Source organism: Cyprinus carpio, chromosome A24 (genome assembly GCF_018340385.1).
Source record: "Cyprinus carpio isolate SPL01 chromosome A24, ASM1834038v1, whole genome shotgun sequence".
Taxonomy (NCBI): domain Eukaryota; kingdom Metazoa; phylum Chordata; class Actinopteri; order Cypriniformes; family Cyprinidae; genus Cyprinus; species Cyprinus carpio.
In genome coordinates this window covers 22,717,071-22,733,327 of record NC_056595.1, presented here as the reverse complement: position 1 = coordinate 22,733,327, position 16,257 = coordinate 22,717,071, and the positions used below count along the sequence as shown (strand labels likewise).

The 16,257-nt window shown below is 38.9% G+C and overlaps 1 protein-coding gene across 3 annotated transcripts; it reads left to right on the top strand.

Annotated features, from left to right (window-relative positions):
- The first annotated feature begins 3,649 nt into the window (after positions 1 to 3,649).
- Positions 3,650 to 13,693, top strand: LOC109088578 (leucine-rich repeat-containing protein 4B-like). Of its 3 annotated transcripts, none has more exons than XM_042714795.1 (5): positions 3,650 to 4,103; positions 4,224 to 4,309; positions 6,584 to 6,697; positions 6,812 to 7,082; positions 7,672 to 13,693. In XM_042714795.1, exons 4-5 carry the CDS (start codon positions 6,840 to 6,842, stop codon positions 9,601 to 9,603), a joined length of 2,175 nt encoding a protein of 724 aa, XP_042570729.1. In that variant the 5' UTR covers positions 3,650 to 4,103; positions 4,224 to 4,309; positions 6,584 to 6,697; positions 6,812 to 6,839; the 3' UTR covers positions 9,604 to 13,693. The 3 variants fall into 3 exon arrangements, with proteins under 3 accessions (XP_042570729.1, XP_042570728.1, XP_042570727.1); XM_042714794.1 differs by having other exon boundaries at positions 6,584 to 6,704; XM_042714793.1 differs by having other exon boundaries at positions 6,584 to 6,712.
- The last annotated feature ends 2,564 nt before the right edge of the window (positions 13,694 to 16,257 follow it).

Here is a 16,257-nt window from a genome sequence, read left to right as displayed (position 1 = left end):
GCTCTATCTTTAAAAAAATCCAGCATGATTTTGTAGCATCATTAGTTCACTAACAGACTGTTTTTAATTGCAAACCATTTGTTAGTCTTGTGTAGCAGTCCTGGGCCATTATGTAATTTATTGAGGCCCACCAACCACAACGATAAACGGGCTAATATTTAGTGTCTGTGCTCATATACTTGTGTCAGTTATGTTTCTGGCCTAATATTACGGTGTAAAAGTTTATAATCTGACTGGTAATGGAAAAGTTTTGTGTTAGTATGAGTGATACCACCAGCCCACTTATCAAATACGGTTTTCGTTTGGATGTAAGCATTAGCATCCAGCTAATTTCATTGCAATTAATTATTACCTTAAGTAGGCCTTCTATCCCATAGCACATGTACGTCTGCAAGATGTCTGTTAAAGATGGCTTCATCTGGAAAGCATCTGCTGTGTACAAACTTCTGATAGACGTCAGTTTTACGTACATTCATTCTAAATCATAAACATCTTAAATACATCTTCTAAACGTCTATTTGAAATCTGATAGGAACCGTCCTATAGACCTATAGCAGATGAGCAAACACTCTAAAAAATATGTCTTGTAGATGAAAATGCAGACGTCTCCGTGATGTAACTATTTTTTATACATACTGATTTAGGATACAGTACAGTACATTCATTCTTTTCTTGCATGGCCTACAAGGACAGTGGTTCTCAACCACATTCCTGGAGGACCCCTAACACTGCACATTTTGCATGTCTCCTTTGTCTGACACAACCATTTCAAGTCTGTGAGTCTCTTCTAATGAGCAGGTCACCTGAATCGGGTGCGTTTGAGAAAAGAGACATGCAAACTGTGCAGTGATGGGGGTCCTCCAGGAATGTGGTTGAGAACCACTGTACTAGGACAAGCAAGTCTGGGACACAACGAACAAACTGGTTTGAATTGAGTTTTGATGTAATTTTCATAACAATAAGATCTTAATGGTTTGTGCAAAACAAGTTCTTGAGATTATAATGGTTGATAATATCAATGTCAAGCTAAGCTAAACATGCCCATGGTTACTAGTATTAGTAACAGAAGCACATCGCGTTTCGGTGAGGCAGATACAGAGAACTCATTCACACAGTCCTCCACATGCACGCGCACACACACACATACATGAAACCCCACATCAGCACCCTCGGTGAGAAGAAACCGTACACAAAACGCCTCGAGATATTGACGCACAAAACCACCGGGGGAGAAATGAACACGCGGAAATCACATCCGCGCGGCTGTGACATTGTGAGCGCAGAAAACCACCGCACAACAGATGCGTATCGAAACTGATGACACAGCCGAAGTTGGCCTTAAACGAGAGGGAGTTATATAGACTAGGGAGTCGTTTATTTTTGTTTGTTTGTTTATATTTGTGTGCGCGCGTCTGTGCGCGTTGTACGGAACGAGTGAGGTGAGGAAAAGCAGAACATCCACTGCACCACTGTGTGACTGGATTCTTAATGGGAGGGGGATGGAGAGAAAGAGGGAGAGAGAGAGGTAGATGACTTATCATTAAGTCATAATACATACTGGAGGACACAAGTGTGTGGGACGCAGACAGAGTTCAACACAAAACCAGAGGAGAGATCAAACAGGGCTGCTAATATGAACTAACTACCACAAGCATGTTCAACATGCAGGCCAAGCACCATTATGACAGCTGGATCTGTTTAAGACGCCCTGTTTATTCATTTATTCCTTTACTGAGAGAATCAGCATTACTAGTGGTCATCAACCTTTACTAGGGACCGCAAAGACACTTTTAAAAAAGCTGAAACTGAAATTGTGGTGCATTTTGAAATAAATTGGTGCTTGAAACCAAGCTTGCATACAGTAGATAAGCATCAGTTTAGGTACTTGTGCATGTTTTAGGTCTCCCTATATGTGAATACAGATGATGCATTTTGCATTAGCTTTCCCGGTAAGGTTTTTTTTTTTTTTACATAAATAGCTTTCATTAATAACTTGTGCCCTCTGTATGATGTTTAAAGGAATTGTTCACCCAAAAATGAAAATTTGTTGAAAATTTACTCACCCTCAGGCCATCCAAAATGTAGATGAGTTTGTTTTTTGATCAGATTTGGAGAAATGTAGCATTACATCACTTGCTCACCAATGGATCCTCTGGAGTGAATGGGTGCCGTCAGAATGAGAGTCCAAACAGCTGATAAAAACATCACAATAATCCACAAGTAATCCAAACCACACCAGTCCATCAGCTAATGACTTGTGAAGTGAAAAGGTGTGTATTTGTGAGAAACAAATGTTTTTGACTTCAAACCATCATTTCTGACAAAAATACCAGTCCATAATCCATAATAACGCTTCCTCCAGTGAAAAAGTCCATCTTCTGTCGTTTCTTACATCAAAATCCACACATATTTCTTAAGAACTGTTTTGGACTGTTTTGCTTTAAACGGTGCTTGATCTGTGCAGATTTCTCTTCTGATTCAGACAAGATTACTTTTTCACTGGAGGAAGCAGTATTATGGATAGAGGACTTACAGTATATTTTAGCTGGAAGCAATGGTTTGAAGTTAATAACATCTTAACAATAGATTTGATTCTTACAAACATGCATATTCTCACTTCAGAAGATGTTAATTGATGGACTGGAATGGTGTGGATTACTTGTGATGTTTTTATCAGCTGTTTGGACTCTCATTCTGACGGCACCCATTCACTGCAGAGGATCCATTGGTGAGGAAGAGATGCTAAAGTGCTATCTGTTCCCTTGAAGAAACAAACTCATCTACATCTTGGATGGCCTGACTATTCATGTCACATGTTTATAAATACACAGGATATGTGTATAGGATCATTTATATATCAGAAAAAAAGGTACAAAAGTTGTCACTGGGGTGGTCACCTTTACAAAAGGCACAACTTTGTACCTAAAGAGTCCATGTTGGTACCTTAAAGGTACATATTAGTACCTAAAGTGTACATCTTAATACCTAAAAGATACAAAAGTGTACCTTTTGAAAAGGTACTGCCCCAGTGACACTCTTTTTTCTGAGAGTGTAAATATATATTCAAAGAAAATCCCCTGTTTTATGTCTGTCCACGGGCAGGATTTTCACAGACCCCTAATGGAAAACCCTGGAGCTGAACTTCGAACGAACAACTTAAATGACTTACTGCATCATGGTTGTCATCTCTGGCAACCATTTAGTGTGAGTAGTCTATTACAAACGCATACTGTAGATATCAACAATAACAATGGTGGCAATTAACAAATATAAATGTTGTTTATATAAGGCTCAAGTTACAAAACTAGCTATTTAAACATCATTTAGATAAGTGCTTTTCAAATGGTGGATCGTTATGGGATGAAATAATTTGTATTTCATGTCAAAACACTGTTACTTACTAAAGCATTTTGTAATTTATTAAATCATTTATATTTGCTTATGAAGTTCAGTGTAATATACTAACAAATGTCAGGGTTTGATTATTTATTTAATGATGTAATGCAAAGCAAAAGCAGCTCTGAAACACTGCTTTAGACAAACAGCTTTGCCATTTTAAAATATATATGTTAAGCTTCAGTAGTGTATAATTAGGATCTCAAAGCTTAAATGATCTGACAGTCGTCCTACACATTCGTGCCAGCAGATGAAAGAGAGGATGGATGCATGAATGCATGGACTGATGAGTGGATGCATGGATGTATGGAAACCGGCTACAGCAGGTGTGTTTTGTGCATGTCTCAGTGGTCCGTTCTTCAGCTGGTCGCTGTATTCAGGACCGTCGCTACGGACTTTACGTAAGATGTTGCGCTGGGTGCAGCATCCGTCCCTCTGTACGGCCACGACGCGCACGAGCTGCCTGCATACACTTACAAAAATGCGCCAGTAGGTTTCTATCCCGGATAATCAAATTACATTCGATTTTCACACTTTACAGCGAGCGACTGCATCGTTTTTGTTCCAGCGGTGGTATGATCTGTTAACTATATATTCACCGTCATTCACCGTGTCCGCGCGCACTGACGCGCTCCGGATCTGTGAGAGACACCGAATCAACGGGGGGAAAATCATTAGAAGAAGATTCGTCGAGGAGAAAGGAAAAGGTACGATATACATTTGATCAGATGCATGATATCAAATGCTGTAAAATGGATCGATAGGTTTGATTATAGTTCATGCTGAATGAATGATTGACGGGCGACCGTTTTGATTTGATTTAATAGGTTTAATAAGTTTCCATATGGTTATGATGTGCATGATTCATTAGAAGAGGATCCGGATGATGTGATGGATGCATGAGAGGAGAACGGTAAGATCTTTCATTCAGCCTTCATTTATTTATTTAGCTATTCAGTTTATTTATTTATTTCGATGTTTATTTATAGAAATGAATCTGGCCGTTTGGAATTGTGACGATTTAGCGGTTGGCGGTGTAAACGACGGCTTGGCTTGATTTGCATTTTTCTTTCTCATTATCCGTGAATTACACAGACACCCGTGTGCCATTTTGTTGCGCGTCTTCGAGCGAGGGACCGCGCGCGCGCCTGTGTGTGTCGGGGCCTCACTTGTGTATTTCACGCTCGTACGACGGTCTCCGTTAAGACACCGCAGTCACTAACGCATTCAGATGCACCGATTTTCTCTCATATAAGAGCAACAGACTCACTGCGGACTCTGTCTGTCATGATGGAGATCCCCGCATCTGATGTCTTATGAAGGTTAATTAATAATCAGTATGATGGCTTATGAAATAGATGTTTAATTTGTGTATTTGACTCGATGCTTTGGCCTGTGGCTGGTTTTGACGAAGCCGTAGTGCAAACAGAGCGCCGCCACCCAACCGGATTCCGACACCCAGCATCTGCAAATCAATTTAGCGTTGTCATGGTTACAGTGAAGCTGCACCACCGCACCTGTGACACACACACAACACACACACGAACGAGATGCGCCTGCGTGTGATGGACAAAGATGTTAAAGCCATATTACGAGACAATGCAATATTAAAATCACTTTTTGAATTCTGTTTGATTTTTTTTGTGTTTGCTTGAAATAAATTATTCCTGATGTAAGATAATGAGCGCGTGCACAATGCACAATCCTACTCTGGTTTTACTTAATAAGTGTTCTGTTTTCAGCTAAAGGTCATACACTTTAAACAAAACCGTTTGGAATGAGTTTTTCTCATTACCTCGATATGCATGTAAAATAACCTTTACCGGTGTTCTGAAGGCTTATTCAGTGTGCGCGTGCATTCTGCGCATGCCCGTTTACGCTTTGATGTCAAAATGGATAAAAACCTGGACTGCCTTTCTCAAAAACATCGTAAGCTAAGTTGATCGTAGAGACCATTGGTGGCAATGGGGAAGCGATGTGTACTCCTACATTTTTGCCAATTGCCCTAAATTTGCTTTGCATTTAAAAACCTTTACTTGTGTTCCCAAATGTTTGCATTATAACATCAAAACTGGAAAAACGGTTTAATTTCAAATCATGCAAACATGGTTTTCTTGCTTTGTCGGGTTTGTAGGATGAGATTATTTTTGACTGTAATCAATGTATTGTGGTGTATGTAAACATGCTCGAGGACTTTTGGTTTAGAAAAAACGAAAAGCAACAGGTCTCAAGGGTCTTACTGCCCACTTTACATCTTAAAGCTTGATCTAGACCCATTTCTTAACACTTTTTTTGTAGAATTAATTTTTTTTTAAAGTGTGAGTCAGAAAAAAATCAGCAGCATTTATTTAAATATAAGCAGTATTTACTGAATTCTTGCATATTTATCGTCTGTTAGAATATGCTAAAACACCATTCTGTCTATGTTTAGTTGTAAAGCTGTTTTTACAAACAAATTCTGCTCCTATTGCCTTACTGTCATCCAACATTCGTCATGGGTCATTTAATATCAGCATTATTCTGTATTTATTTTTAGTAAACATCAGTGTTCAGACATGAGAGTTGTTTACCTCTTCAGTTGTAGAGCTCACATGCACAGTGGTTGCACGCACACATTTCTTTGTATTGAATGTCTGTTCCAAATAACGATGTGAATATTGTATTATTGTATATTAGAATTTTTCACTCTATAATCTATTTTTATTTTTATGTTTACAGAACCACACGTATATGCACATTTAATAAAGAAAACGTATTTGCAAATACAGTTTTAAAGTGTAACATTGTTCTGACAGGACAACATGTAGCCTTCAACCAGTCCAAACCACTAGTTGAATTAAACACTAAAACGCATGGCCAGACCAAATCTGGAAGTTTTTTTTTTTTTTTTTTTCCATGGATGAGAAAAAAATGTAAGCGTTTTGTGTTACAATTATGACTACCTACTCAAGGTTTAAAAGTACTAAAATAAGCAGAGAAAATAGTGAAAATTAACTTAAATTAAATTCTACTCCAGTTTTGCTAGAGGTCACAACATTTAATTGTACAGGTCAGAGTTTTTAGTTGCTGATGTACTGACCCTCACACCCTTAGCTATATGAAATATGATAAGCTGTACATATATGCAGTTTTTGACCTCTCTCGTCCTCTTTCTCTCTCGTTCCCCCTACCGTGTATTTTCTTTCAGTAAGCAAGGCCAGTGCTGACTGTGATGATTCTGATGGCAAGCAGAAGACTCCCGTAGCAGCATCCAGTGCTGTTGACAACTGTGTGGATTACACTTTGATACCTGATTCCACAAGTTAATCGTAAAAAAGTTAATTTCCTTTCTTGTTTTGTGGATCTCGTTATTGAAAATACACTTTAAAAATTTTTGAGGGGAATTGGCAATCACTGTTTGCCTTGTTTGTTTTAGGAAAGGGGCAGGACATGACTCAGTTGCCATGCAGGCTGCTATGGTAACAGTCCTTTTCAGCCCCTCCCCCCTCATCTGGTTGGTCCAACTGTTGTTGTGGCCACACCTCCTTGGGCCTAGATTGGCTGAAGCCAGTCCCGCCTGCCCTGCTCTCTGTAGCTGTTCCAACCAAGCCAGTCGAGTGATCTGTACCAGAAAAGGCTTGAACGAAGTTCCACAGAGTATCTCGTCCAATACTCGATACCTCAACCTCCAGGAGAACACCATACAGGTAACCTCCTTGATACCCTAAATAGGTGTTTAGAACGTTTTCTCCTAGAACTGGACATGAAAACTGCATCTTACTATCCAAAAAACTACAGCCAAAATTAGGTACATATGAAAATGACCATGCAATATCAAATTTAATTTAATTGTTAGAAAAAGGAGAAATGGTCAGATTAAAACCAAAAGATAATTAATTATGGATCAGTTTACTCCACTAAAAAAAGTTGCTTATTAACCATTTCATTGGTGTGCTACCCCTATAATTTATCAATCAATTCAACCAGTAGTAATTATGTAAGTACCCAAGATATTCATTGAACTGCCATTTTGCTATTTCTATTCAAAATGAAACATCAGTCATCTTCGATCACAGAGTGACAGATGGTCATGCATACACACATACTGAAATAGCATGAAATAACAAAGATGCACCTTTTGTGTGTATGCATACTAACAGAAAGGCATATGGTGATCTTTATCACTCAAACTGCTGCAGAACAGGTTAACCTGTAACAGTAGAGATGCAGTAACACAGGTCCAGAATATGTATGCTTTTATAACTTTCTATATTCTCTTCCTCTCTTTTTCTGCAGGTGATCAGGTCAGACACCTTCAAGCACCTAAATCATCTGGAAATTTTACAGTTGTCTAAGAACCAGATTCGTCATATAGAAGTGGGAGCTTTCAATGGCCTTCCCAATCTTATCACCCTGGAGCTTTTTGACAATAGACTGCCACTGGTACCATCACAGGCGTTTGAGTACCTGAGCAAGCTGCGTGAACTCTGGCTAAGGAACAACCCCATAGAGACACTCCCAGCGTACGCTTTCCACCGTGTGCCGTCACTGCGATGGTTAGACCTTGGCGAGCTGCGCAAACTCAGTTTCATCTCGGAGGCTGCATTCGAGGGGCTGCTGAACCTACGTTTCCTGAATCTAGGCATGTGTGGGCTTAAGGATGTACCCAACTTGACGCCTCTCGTGCGGCTAGAGGAATTGGAGCTGTCAGGAAACCAACTGGGTGTGGTGCGTCCTGGATCTTTCCAAGGCCTTGTGTCTCTTCGCAAACTGTGGCTCATGCACTCTCAGATCTCCGTCATTGAGAGGAATGCCTTTGATGACCTCAAGAACCTGGAGGAGCTCAATCTGTCCCATAACTCTCTGCATTCGTTGCCCCATGATCTCTTCACTCCACTGCAACAGTTAGAGCGCGTCCATCTGAACCACAACCCTTGGGTTTGCAACTGTGATGTTCTGTGGTTGAGCTGGTGGCTTAAAGAAACTGTTCCTGATAACTCCACTTGTTGTGCACGTTGCCATGCCCCACCGGGTACTAAGGGCAGGTACATTGGTGACCTCGAGCAGCGAGACTTCACCTGCTATGCACCTGTGATTGTGGAGCCACCCACTGACCTGAATGTGACAGAGGGAATGGCAGCGGAGCTGAAATGCCGCACTGGGACATCCATGACTTCTGTTAATTGGTTGACCCCCAATGGAACCTTGATGACCCATGGAGCCTACAAGGTCCGGATCTCAGTCCTACATGATGGAACCCTGAATTTCACCAACGTGACCATGCAAGACACAGGACCGTACACCTGTATGGTCACCAACTCTGCTGGCAACACCACAGCAACTGCTGTGTTGAACGTCTCTGCATCTGACCCAGGCAACGGCTACAGCTACTTCACAACTGTTACCGTTGAAACCCTAGAGACTGGGCAAGATGGCCACGATTCAGCACGGCAGTTCGTCAATGAGACGTTCATTAGTATTCCAGGGCCGACGGCTGCATCTGCATCAACAGGTCCCACTGGTTCAATGCTGTCCTCCTTGTCACCGCGAGCTACGCGTGCACCCGATCACCCTTTCACGGTCTCCATCACGGACATCGCCAACCTCTCAGGTCTTGAGGACGTAATGAAGACGACCAAGATCATCATCGGTTGCTTTGTGGCCATCACCTTCATGGCGGCCGTGATGCTGGTCGTCTTCTACAAGCTTCGCAAGCAGCACCAACTGCACAAACACCACGGCCCGGCATGCGCCATTGAGATCATAAACGTTGAAGATGAGATAGGATCTTCTGGTGGGGCTAGTGGCATCACGGGAGGGAGCACCATCCACACAGGTGCAGGATCTGGTGGAGGAAGCGGGCAGAGTCCGAGGAATCATGACCCTGAGATCATGACCCTACCGAGTGTTGGGCAAGCGGACCACCTGAACCACTACTACAAAACGCACCACTTTAACAACAACATACTGGGCTTGAACATGGTTTCTGGAATGCTCAACAACAAACCCAACCCTTCCTCCCAAAATCAGGCTTCGACCATGAAAATGGGGATTTCCAGTGACCCCTCCAACCCTGGCTCGACCTCACCTCCCCTACCAATTCCCATCCCAATGGCGATGACTTTCCATGGAACTTTGAAAGGCCTTAGTCACGTTCCCAATTTGCAGACTGAGCCGCTGTTGCTATCGAATGGCTCCAAGGAGAGCGTTCAGGAAACCCAGATCTGATTACCCTCGCATACACATGCACACGCAGGAAGGGAAGTAGACTGGTTTTAAACCAGTGTGACTGTCAAGTCTTTGCAGTCTTGGACATTATGGAACTCCATCCCTTTCCGACAGATTCTATGGAATATTCCACTCAATGAACAAAAAGACAGGCTTTTACTGATGAAGTGGACATGGCACTACTGAGTACATATGTGCCAAAGCAAGCGTCTTTTTTGCAGTTCTTATGAGTTGTGTCCACGTATAAAAAATATAGTCTATATTAAAGTAGTGTAATTACTTAAGTGTTGGTTTGCCACAGTCCAGCGACACCGAGTACACACATCGATGTACAACAGCTAACAGACCTGTATAAAAGCATACACACATTTACACTTCCCAGAGGTTGACATCATTATTCATCATACTCACCTCAGTAGGTAGTGTACCTGTGTGTGTGTGTGTGTGTGTGTGTGTGTGTGTGTGTGTGTGTAAGGGACAGTATTAACTGAGACTAATTCAAAAATAAAGACTTAAACTGCTGTGATCCAGAACACATGCTCATGCTCACTCTGCTTCATGATGACATTCTGAATCTAGCACAAGTGAGGATCAGTTCATAAGCTCAGAAATCTGAACTCTAAAAGACACCAGTTTCAAGGTGACATACACTTTCATCATCCCTAGAGGAGAGGGCAGAGAGAAGAAGTCTTTCCATGTGAACAATAAGAGTACTTGGCTGCTCTCCTCTGCAAAGGTAAAACAGCACCTGCCGACAAGCCGCTGTAGTGCAAACTCTCTGTGCAGATCTGCGTTTGAAGAGATCTTGAGTGTCATATGTTTGTATTTTTCGCCTGAATTGAAGAGTAACAACAGTGTGTAAGGGCTATTTCACTGGCATTTGATGTGTGCAGAACGTGTCTGGACTTAAAGTCAACATGAAACACCATTCGCAACCCATTTAACTTCTGTAGTATTTCTATGTGAAACAGGATATTCATTGGACGCAGGGCGGGTCTTGACTTTATTCATCAGGAATTGATTGGATCATGAAAAGTGGGCATACCAGAATGGAGTCAAGAGGGATTCGTGACAGTAGCCGAAATGGAAAGTCGTTTCAGAGGCAGAGCAGGTTACATTTTAATAAAAGATTCTGAAGATATTTTTTTTTTTTACTTGGCATAATGTGCACCGATGCACAATAAGGAAAGTGTGTTAATGTAAACAGCGTCTATTTTGAGTTCATGTTGACTTTAATATAAGCTGTATTAAAGCTTTGAAATATACTGGGATACGCAGCACAGGAGATTTCACCAACATGAAAATTTTAGATTTTTAACAGAGAGAGAATGAAAGACATTGTGAAAATGTCCAGATTTTTCTGATGAAAGATTTTGCAATATGACATGTAATGTAAAGATTTTCAAGTATACTGTTTATAGACCAAATCGCTGGGTTTGGGAATCAGGGTTCAGGGAATGGGAATAATATCGCTCTTGGGCCGCTTCAAATTTAACATTAGCCATCCATTTGGGGAAACTTGTATGCCTCACTTTCAGAGAGTATTTTCTTTGAAGAGATTCGCGGACTGACAGGTCCTTCGTGGGAGCCATACAACAACTGCTGACTACATAAAGCGTTCTATTCATCTTTGAATGGCTTTGAAGTTGTATAATAACAATGTGCAATGTGCCATTAATTGGAGTAGAGTACACATGCGTGTAATATTGTAATTGCTGCATTAAACTTTATTCGGTTTTTCATTTCCAATTCATCATCTTTTATCAGATTGTTGGTGTTAAAACTGATTCATCATTTTTCAAATGCTGGGACCTTCCTTGAATCAAATTTGGGCAATTGTTTTTTGCATTAATTTATTAAGTTTGATTAAGGACAACTTTTTGATGAAGTGCTATACATAGATTTATATTGTATCCAACCAGTCCTTCAAATGTCTCCCTGCTATTCTTCATATGGAATTATAGGGCAAACTATATATTTTTCTGCTTATTTTATTGCTTTCCATATTTCTCCCTACAGTATGAAAGCTGATTGTGTTTGAATATCCAGTGGAGTTGCTTAGCAACAACATCATTGCCAGGAAATACTCTTAAAAGCTTATTGTAGCACCTGACCCTCATCTACTGATGCGGAACATAGGTAGATCAGAATTACATCAGTATCACATAAGTAAAAGCTTAGTTAATGTGAGGACCGTGTTCCCTTTTCCTCGCTTTGTGTCCTTGACACCAGAAATCGGAATTGAAACATGCACATCTTTTGGTGTATGTGATCTTAACAAACAAATACACAGACAGGCATATTTGTATTCATCTTGGATGTAATATTTGAACATTTTAGCCTATTTAATGCTAGCAAATTGAAAGATTTTGGCATAGCACATCCATGTAATTCCAAATGCAATGCTAAAGCTACATAAACAACCAGTTTCTACAAATGAGTCCTGATTTGCTACATGCTATTGCTAATTAGTGGTATTTCGTGAGGAAGATTCTCATTCTAGAGTATTTTATTGGACATACAACTGAGTGCAAGATGAGTCATTGATTCATTTTCCTGAAAGAGAAAGTCTGAAGTTTTTAAATGCATATATATCTGATCATTTTGGAGATTATTTTGTAAGTGCACCAGCATATAGCTAACATACATTGACTAAAAGCCACAAATGGAGTCTTTGCTTGAATTAGACTTGCATTTGAGCCTTTCCATACCTCGTTTTATATTATATAAACAAACTTGTGAAATGTTAAATGGCCAAACGCTTACCTGCCCAAGATCATGAGGCATTGAATCAGTACGTTCAGATGTGTGTCGTCCTGTAGCAGGTTGTATTCTCATCTATGCATCCTCTCTGTGGCCAGCAAAATCACATTACCTTTACAGCTACTGAGAGACAATTCATCTAAACCTTTCTCCATTTTCGAAAGCTGCTCTAAACTGATTTCACTGGCTGTGAGATGAAGACACTGGGGCTGAGACCCGTGTTGAAGCTGTTTCTGAATCAGCACAGAAAGATTGTATTATGACTATTATATGAAGCGGTATAATCACTGTAGACTCTTAATGTGGTGGGTCTCTCTCCGTCTCTCTCTCTCTATATCACCTTCTCACACTGACCATGTGTTCATGTATTGCCATGTATATAATCTAAAGATGTAAATATTCTCTATTTTTTGACTTACCATTAGCAGAACATGCGTTCTTCAGGATTTGAAACAGAATGAAGTTTTTTGGAAACTATCTGCATTTCTCTCTCCTTCTATTTATGTGTGAATCTCATGAAAACAGACCATATTTCACCACAACATCAAATGAATAGAATTGTGTTGTGCATATAAAAAAATAATCCTTTGGACCATAACGTTTTTTTTTTTTTTTTATATGTGACATTTCATTTTATGATAATCAAATTAATTTTACCGCTAGTGTTGTATGGATAATTAATTTTTGATTTTGTTTGTAATTCCCATATTGTATTGTAGATTGTCATTACTGTAATAAATTACAAAATTACTATTATACATAAAATATATAATTTTTCATATAAATTAGCATAAAGTGGTGAGTGCAGCAAACAGTACTATTATATTACAAATGTTTTGCAATTTTGAGAATGCTTTCTTTTGTTGCAGTCTTTTGATTAAATGTCACATTGTGAAAAAAAATATAAAAATAGGCTAAATAATACAATTTTGTGGTGAAATTTTAGCAGTTTTTTGCAAATTTTATGAGATTCACTCATATATTTCTCTGTATCTCTATCTTTAGAACAACACACACCTCAAAAAAAAAAAAATTAAAGTTCATCTTTTTGCATCAAAAAATACAGTACCGCTGATATCGGCTCTGTTCCATTCAGCTTTGATCTTCATCTGTTTATCTATTTATTTGTACTGAGTATTTTTAGTTAATTTGCTTTGTTTTCTATGTTGATGCTGTGTGGTTGGGCTGTGGAGAGCTAGTTGATTGGCCATCAGTTCCGGGTCAAAGGTTGTGGCAAATGCTTAATTGTGCGTGTGAGCCTCTGCACTATGCCATTCGCTACACAGATGCTCTTTACCAATAAAACATGGACATTTTGGCTTTAGAATTCTGACTGCGTGTCTTTATGCTTGACTATTATTTTTGAAATGTTGTAGCTTAAGACTCTGTAAACAGCAAAAAGGGGGGTGTGGCTTGTGCATTTTTTTTTTTTTTTTTTTTTTTAACACTGTCTGCATAACACTTTCTGCACTAAACTTGCATCTGTTGGAGGCGGGGTTTTTGGAGAGGGGCGTGGTCTAATTTTGCAACCGTCTGGTGGATGTTTGGAAAATGGTCAAATTGCTTAAATCACTATTGATATTCAGTCTATCATTTGGCAGTTTCTAAATGATTAAATCAGTGGTTCTTAAATGTTTTATTCAATATCCAGATTATATATTGGACACTGAGCTCAATTATTTATCATATAAGTAAAAAAGTCCCTAAAATAAACAGATTTTTTTTTTTTTTACAAAAAACCAGGCTGAATAAGGAAATTGACTTTGCTGTCCTAACTGTGCATGTTTATAGTTAGTTGCATTTTATTATTTGCATTCAGCAAATGTTATCATGACCTTGCAACCCAAAATCAGCAATTCAGCATATTAGAATCATTTCTGAAGGATCATGTGACACTGAAGACTGGAGTAATGATGCTGAAAGTTCAGCTTTGCATCACAGGAATCAATTACATTTTACCAGATATTCACATAGAAAACAGCTATTTTAAATTGTAATAATATTTCACAATATCACTGTTTATTTTAAATGAATGCAGCCATGGTGAGCAGAAGTGACATTAAAAATCCAAACTTTAAACAGGTAGTGAATAACTACTATAAACTGGATGTGGAAAATCTTCGTTTCATCCCGGTCTTTCACCTATAAGCCACACACTTCCTGCATATACTCCCTGTTCTCGTTGCAGCGTTTCCATAGCAACTGTGAAATGTGGGAAACCCTCTGTCCTTCAGAGAGGAGTGAGGGGGAGCTGCTAATCAAGTGATTGAAAACAGTGATCGAGCATCAGCATATAGTGCTCTTGGAAATCATCTGCATTGATGCTGCTTGCCGACTGACTGTACTGTCTCATTTCCTGCATACACTACTGACTGACAGATAGATGCGTTTGGCTGCGTGTACATTAATGTAAAATGGCATCTCCGTGATGCTTTATACAATCAGAGATGTCTGTAGTGACTGTGTAGTATTTATCTGACCGTTCTCTAAAGCTCTGTAGGTGAAGGTCACAGTGTTTATGTTGGCTTTGCAGTGCTGACTTGTTATATTTGATATATAGGAGATAGTTATCGCCAGTTGTTGTTAATCAGATTCAAGTGCCGAGCATCTGTGAGCATTGAACGTCTGCATCAGTAGTGAGGCCTCTGTTTCCATGACAACCACAGGATGGAAATAGCCCGCGCTCTCTCTCTTTCTAACATGCATGTATTTATTTTTCTCTGAAGACATGCCAGTGTTTTTTTCCCCCTACTTTTCCCTGCTGTCTGACTCTCCTCTCCGCTCCCCTCATTGGCTTTCTCCTCCCCTTTGCTTTCCAGAGCTCACCTCTCTGCTCCCCTCCTCTCTGCTCCTCCACTGTTCTCCACTCCATCTCGGTGGATATATAGTGGCTCAGTTGCCATAGAAACCTGCAGAAACTATGGTGATGATCTTACAGCATTGCCTCAGCAGCACCAAGTGGCTGAGCGCAACTGTATGCAATGATTTAAGCAAATACAGTAAATTGCCCAGGCCAAACTGAAATGTTTGTTTTCAGTAGGAATATTTTTTGCTGTCAATCTTTGGCTATTAATATTCAAATTATTTGTAATATATAATAAACACACACACACACACACACACACACACATATATATACATGTATATATATATATATATATATATATATATATATATATATATATATATATATATATATTTATGCATATATAAAATATTTAAATATTTTATATATAAATGTCCTTAGATCCAATGCAATTATATATAAATGTATATAGATATATGCAATATATATTATATAATATATATATATATATATATATATATATATATAGTTTTTTTTTTTTTTTTTGCAATTTTAACATCTAATAATAAATGTCCTTAAATGTCATGAAAGTGATGTAAAATACACTAAAATAGGCTAAATATAACACTTATATAATTTTTTTTAGGGATAAATGGCCCTAAATGTAATTAAAAAGTAATGTAAAAATATCCTAAATTAGCCTAAATATAATACATATGTAAATATTTTAAGGATGAATGTCCTTAAATGCAATGAGTACACACATAAACATTTTAACAAGTTTTTTAAAATGCATTTTGTCCTTTTAATTCTGAGACTAAATATGACCTGGAGTTTGTGAGATTCAACAACATTTGTCAAAAATCATATCCTAATCAATACTAGGTGAAAAAAAATCCTCATTTTCACATCATCTCATCTTAATACATGTCGTCTTGGCCATTAAAACAGGTCTTTTAATCAACACCATTTGGATAAACTCTTTATATTATAAACAGATAACGGATCTATGATATTTTGGAAAATATTATTTAGTGGGCTTTAGACATCTAACTGTAAACTGTGAAGATTAGTAGATTGAATGA

Coding starts and splice junctions, on each gene's coding strand:
- LOC109088578 (XM_042714795.1), top strand. CDS start 6,840: ATGCAGGCTGCTATGGTAACAGTCCTTTTCAGCCCCTCCCCCCTCATC. Junction 7,083..7,671: donor TCCAGGAGAACACCATACAG/GTAACCTCCTTG, acceptor CTTTTTCTGCAG/GTGATCAGGTCAGACACCTT.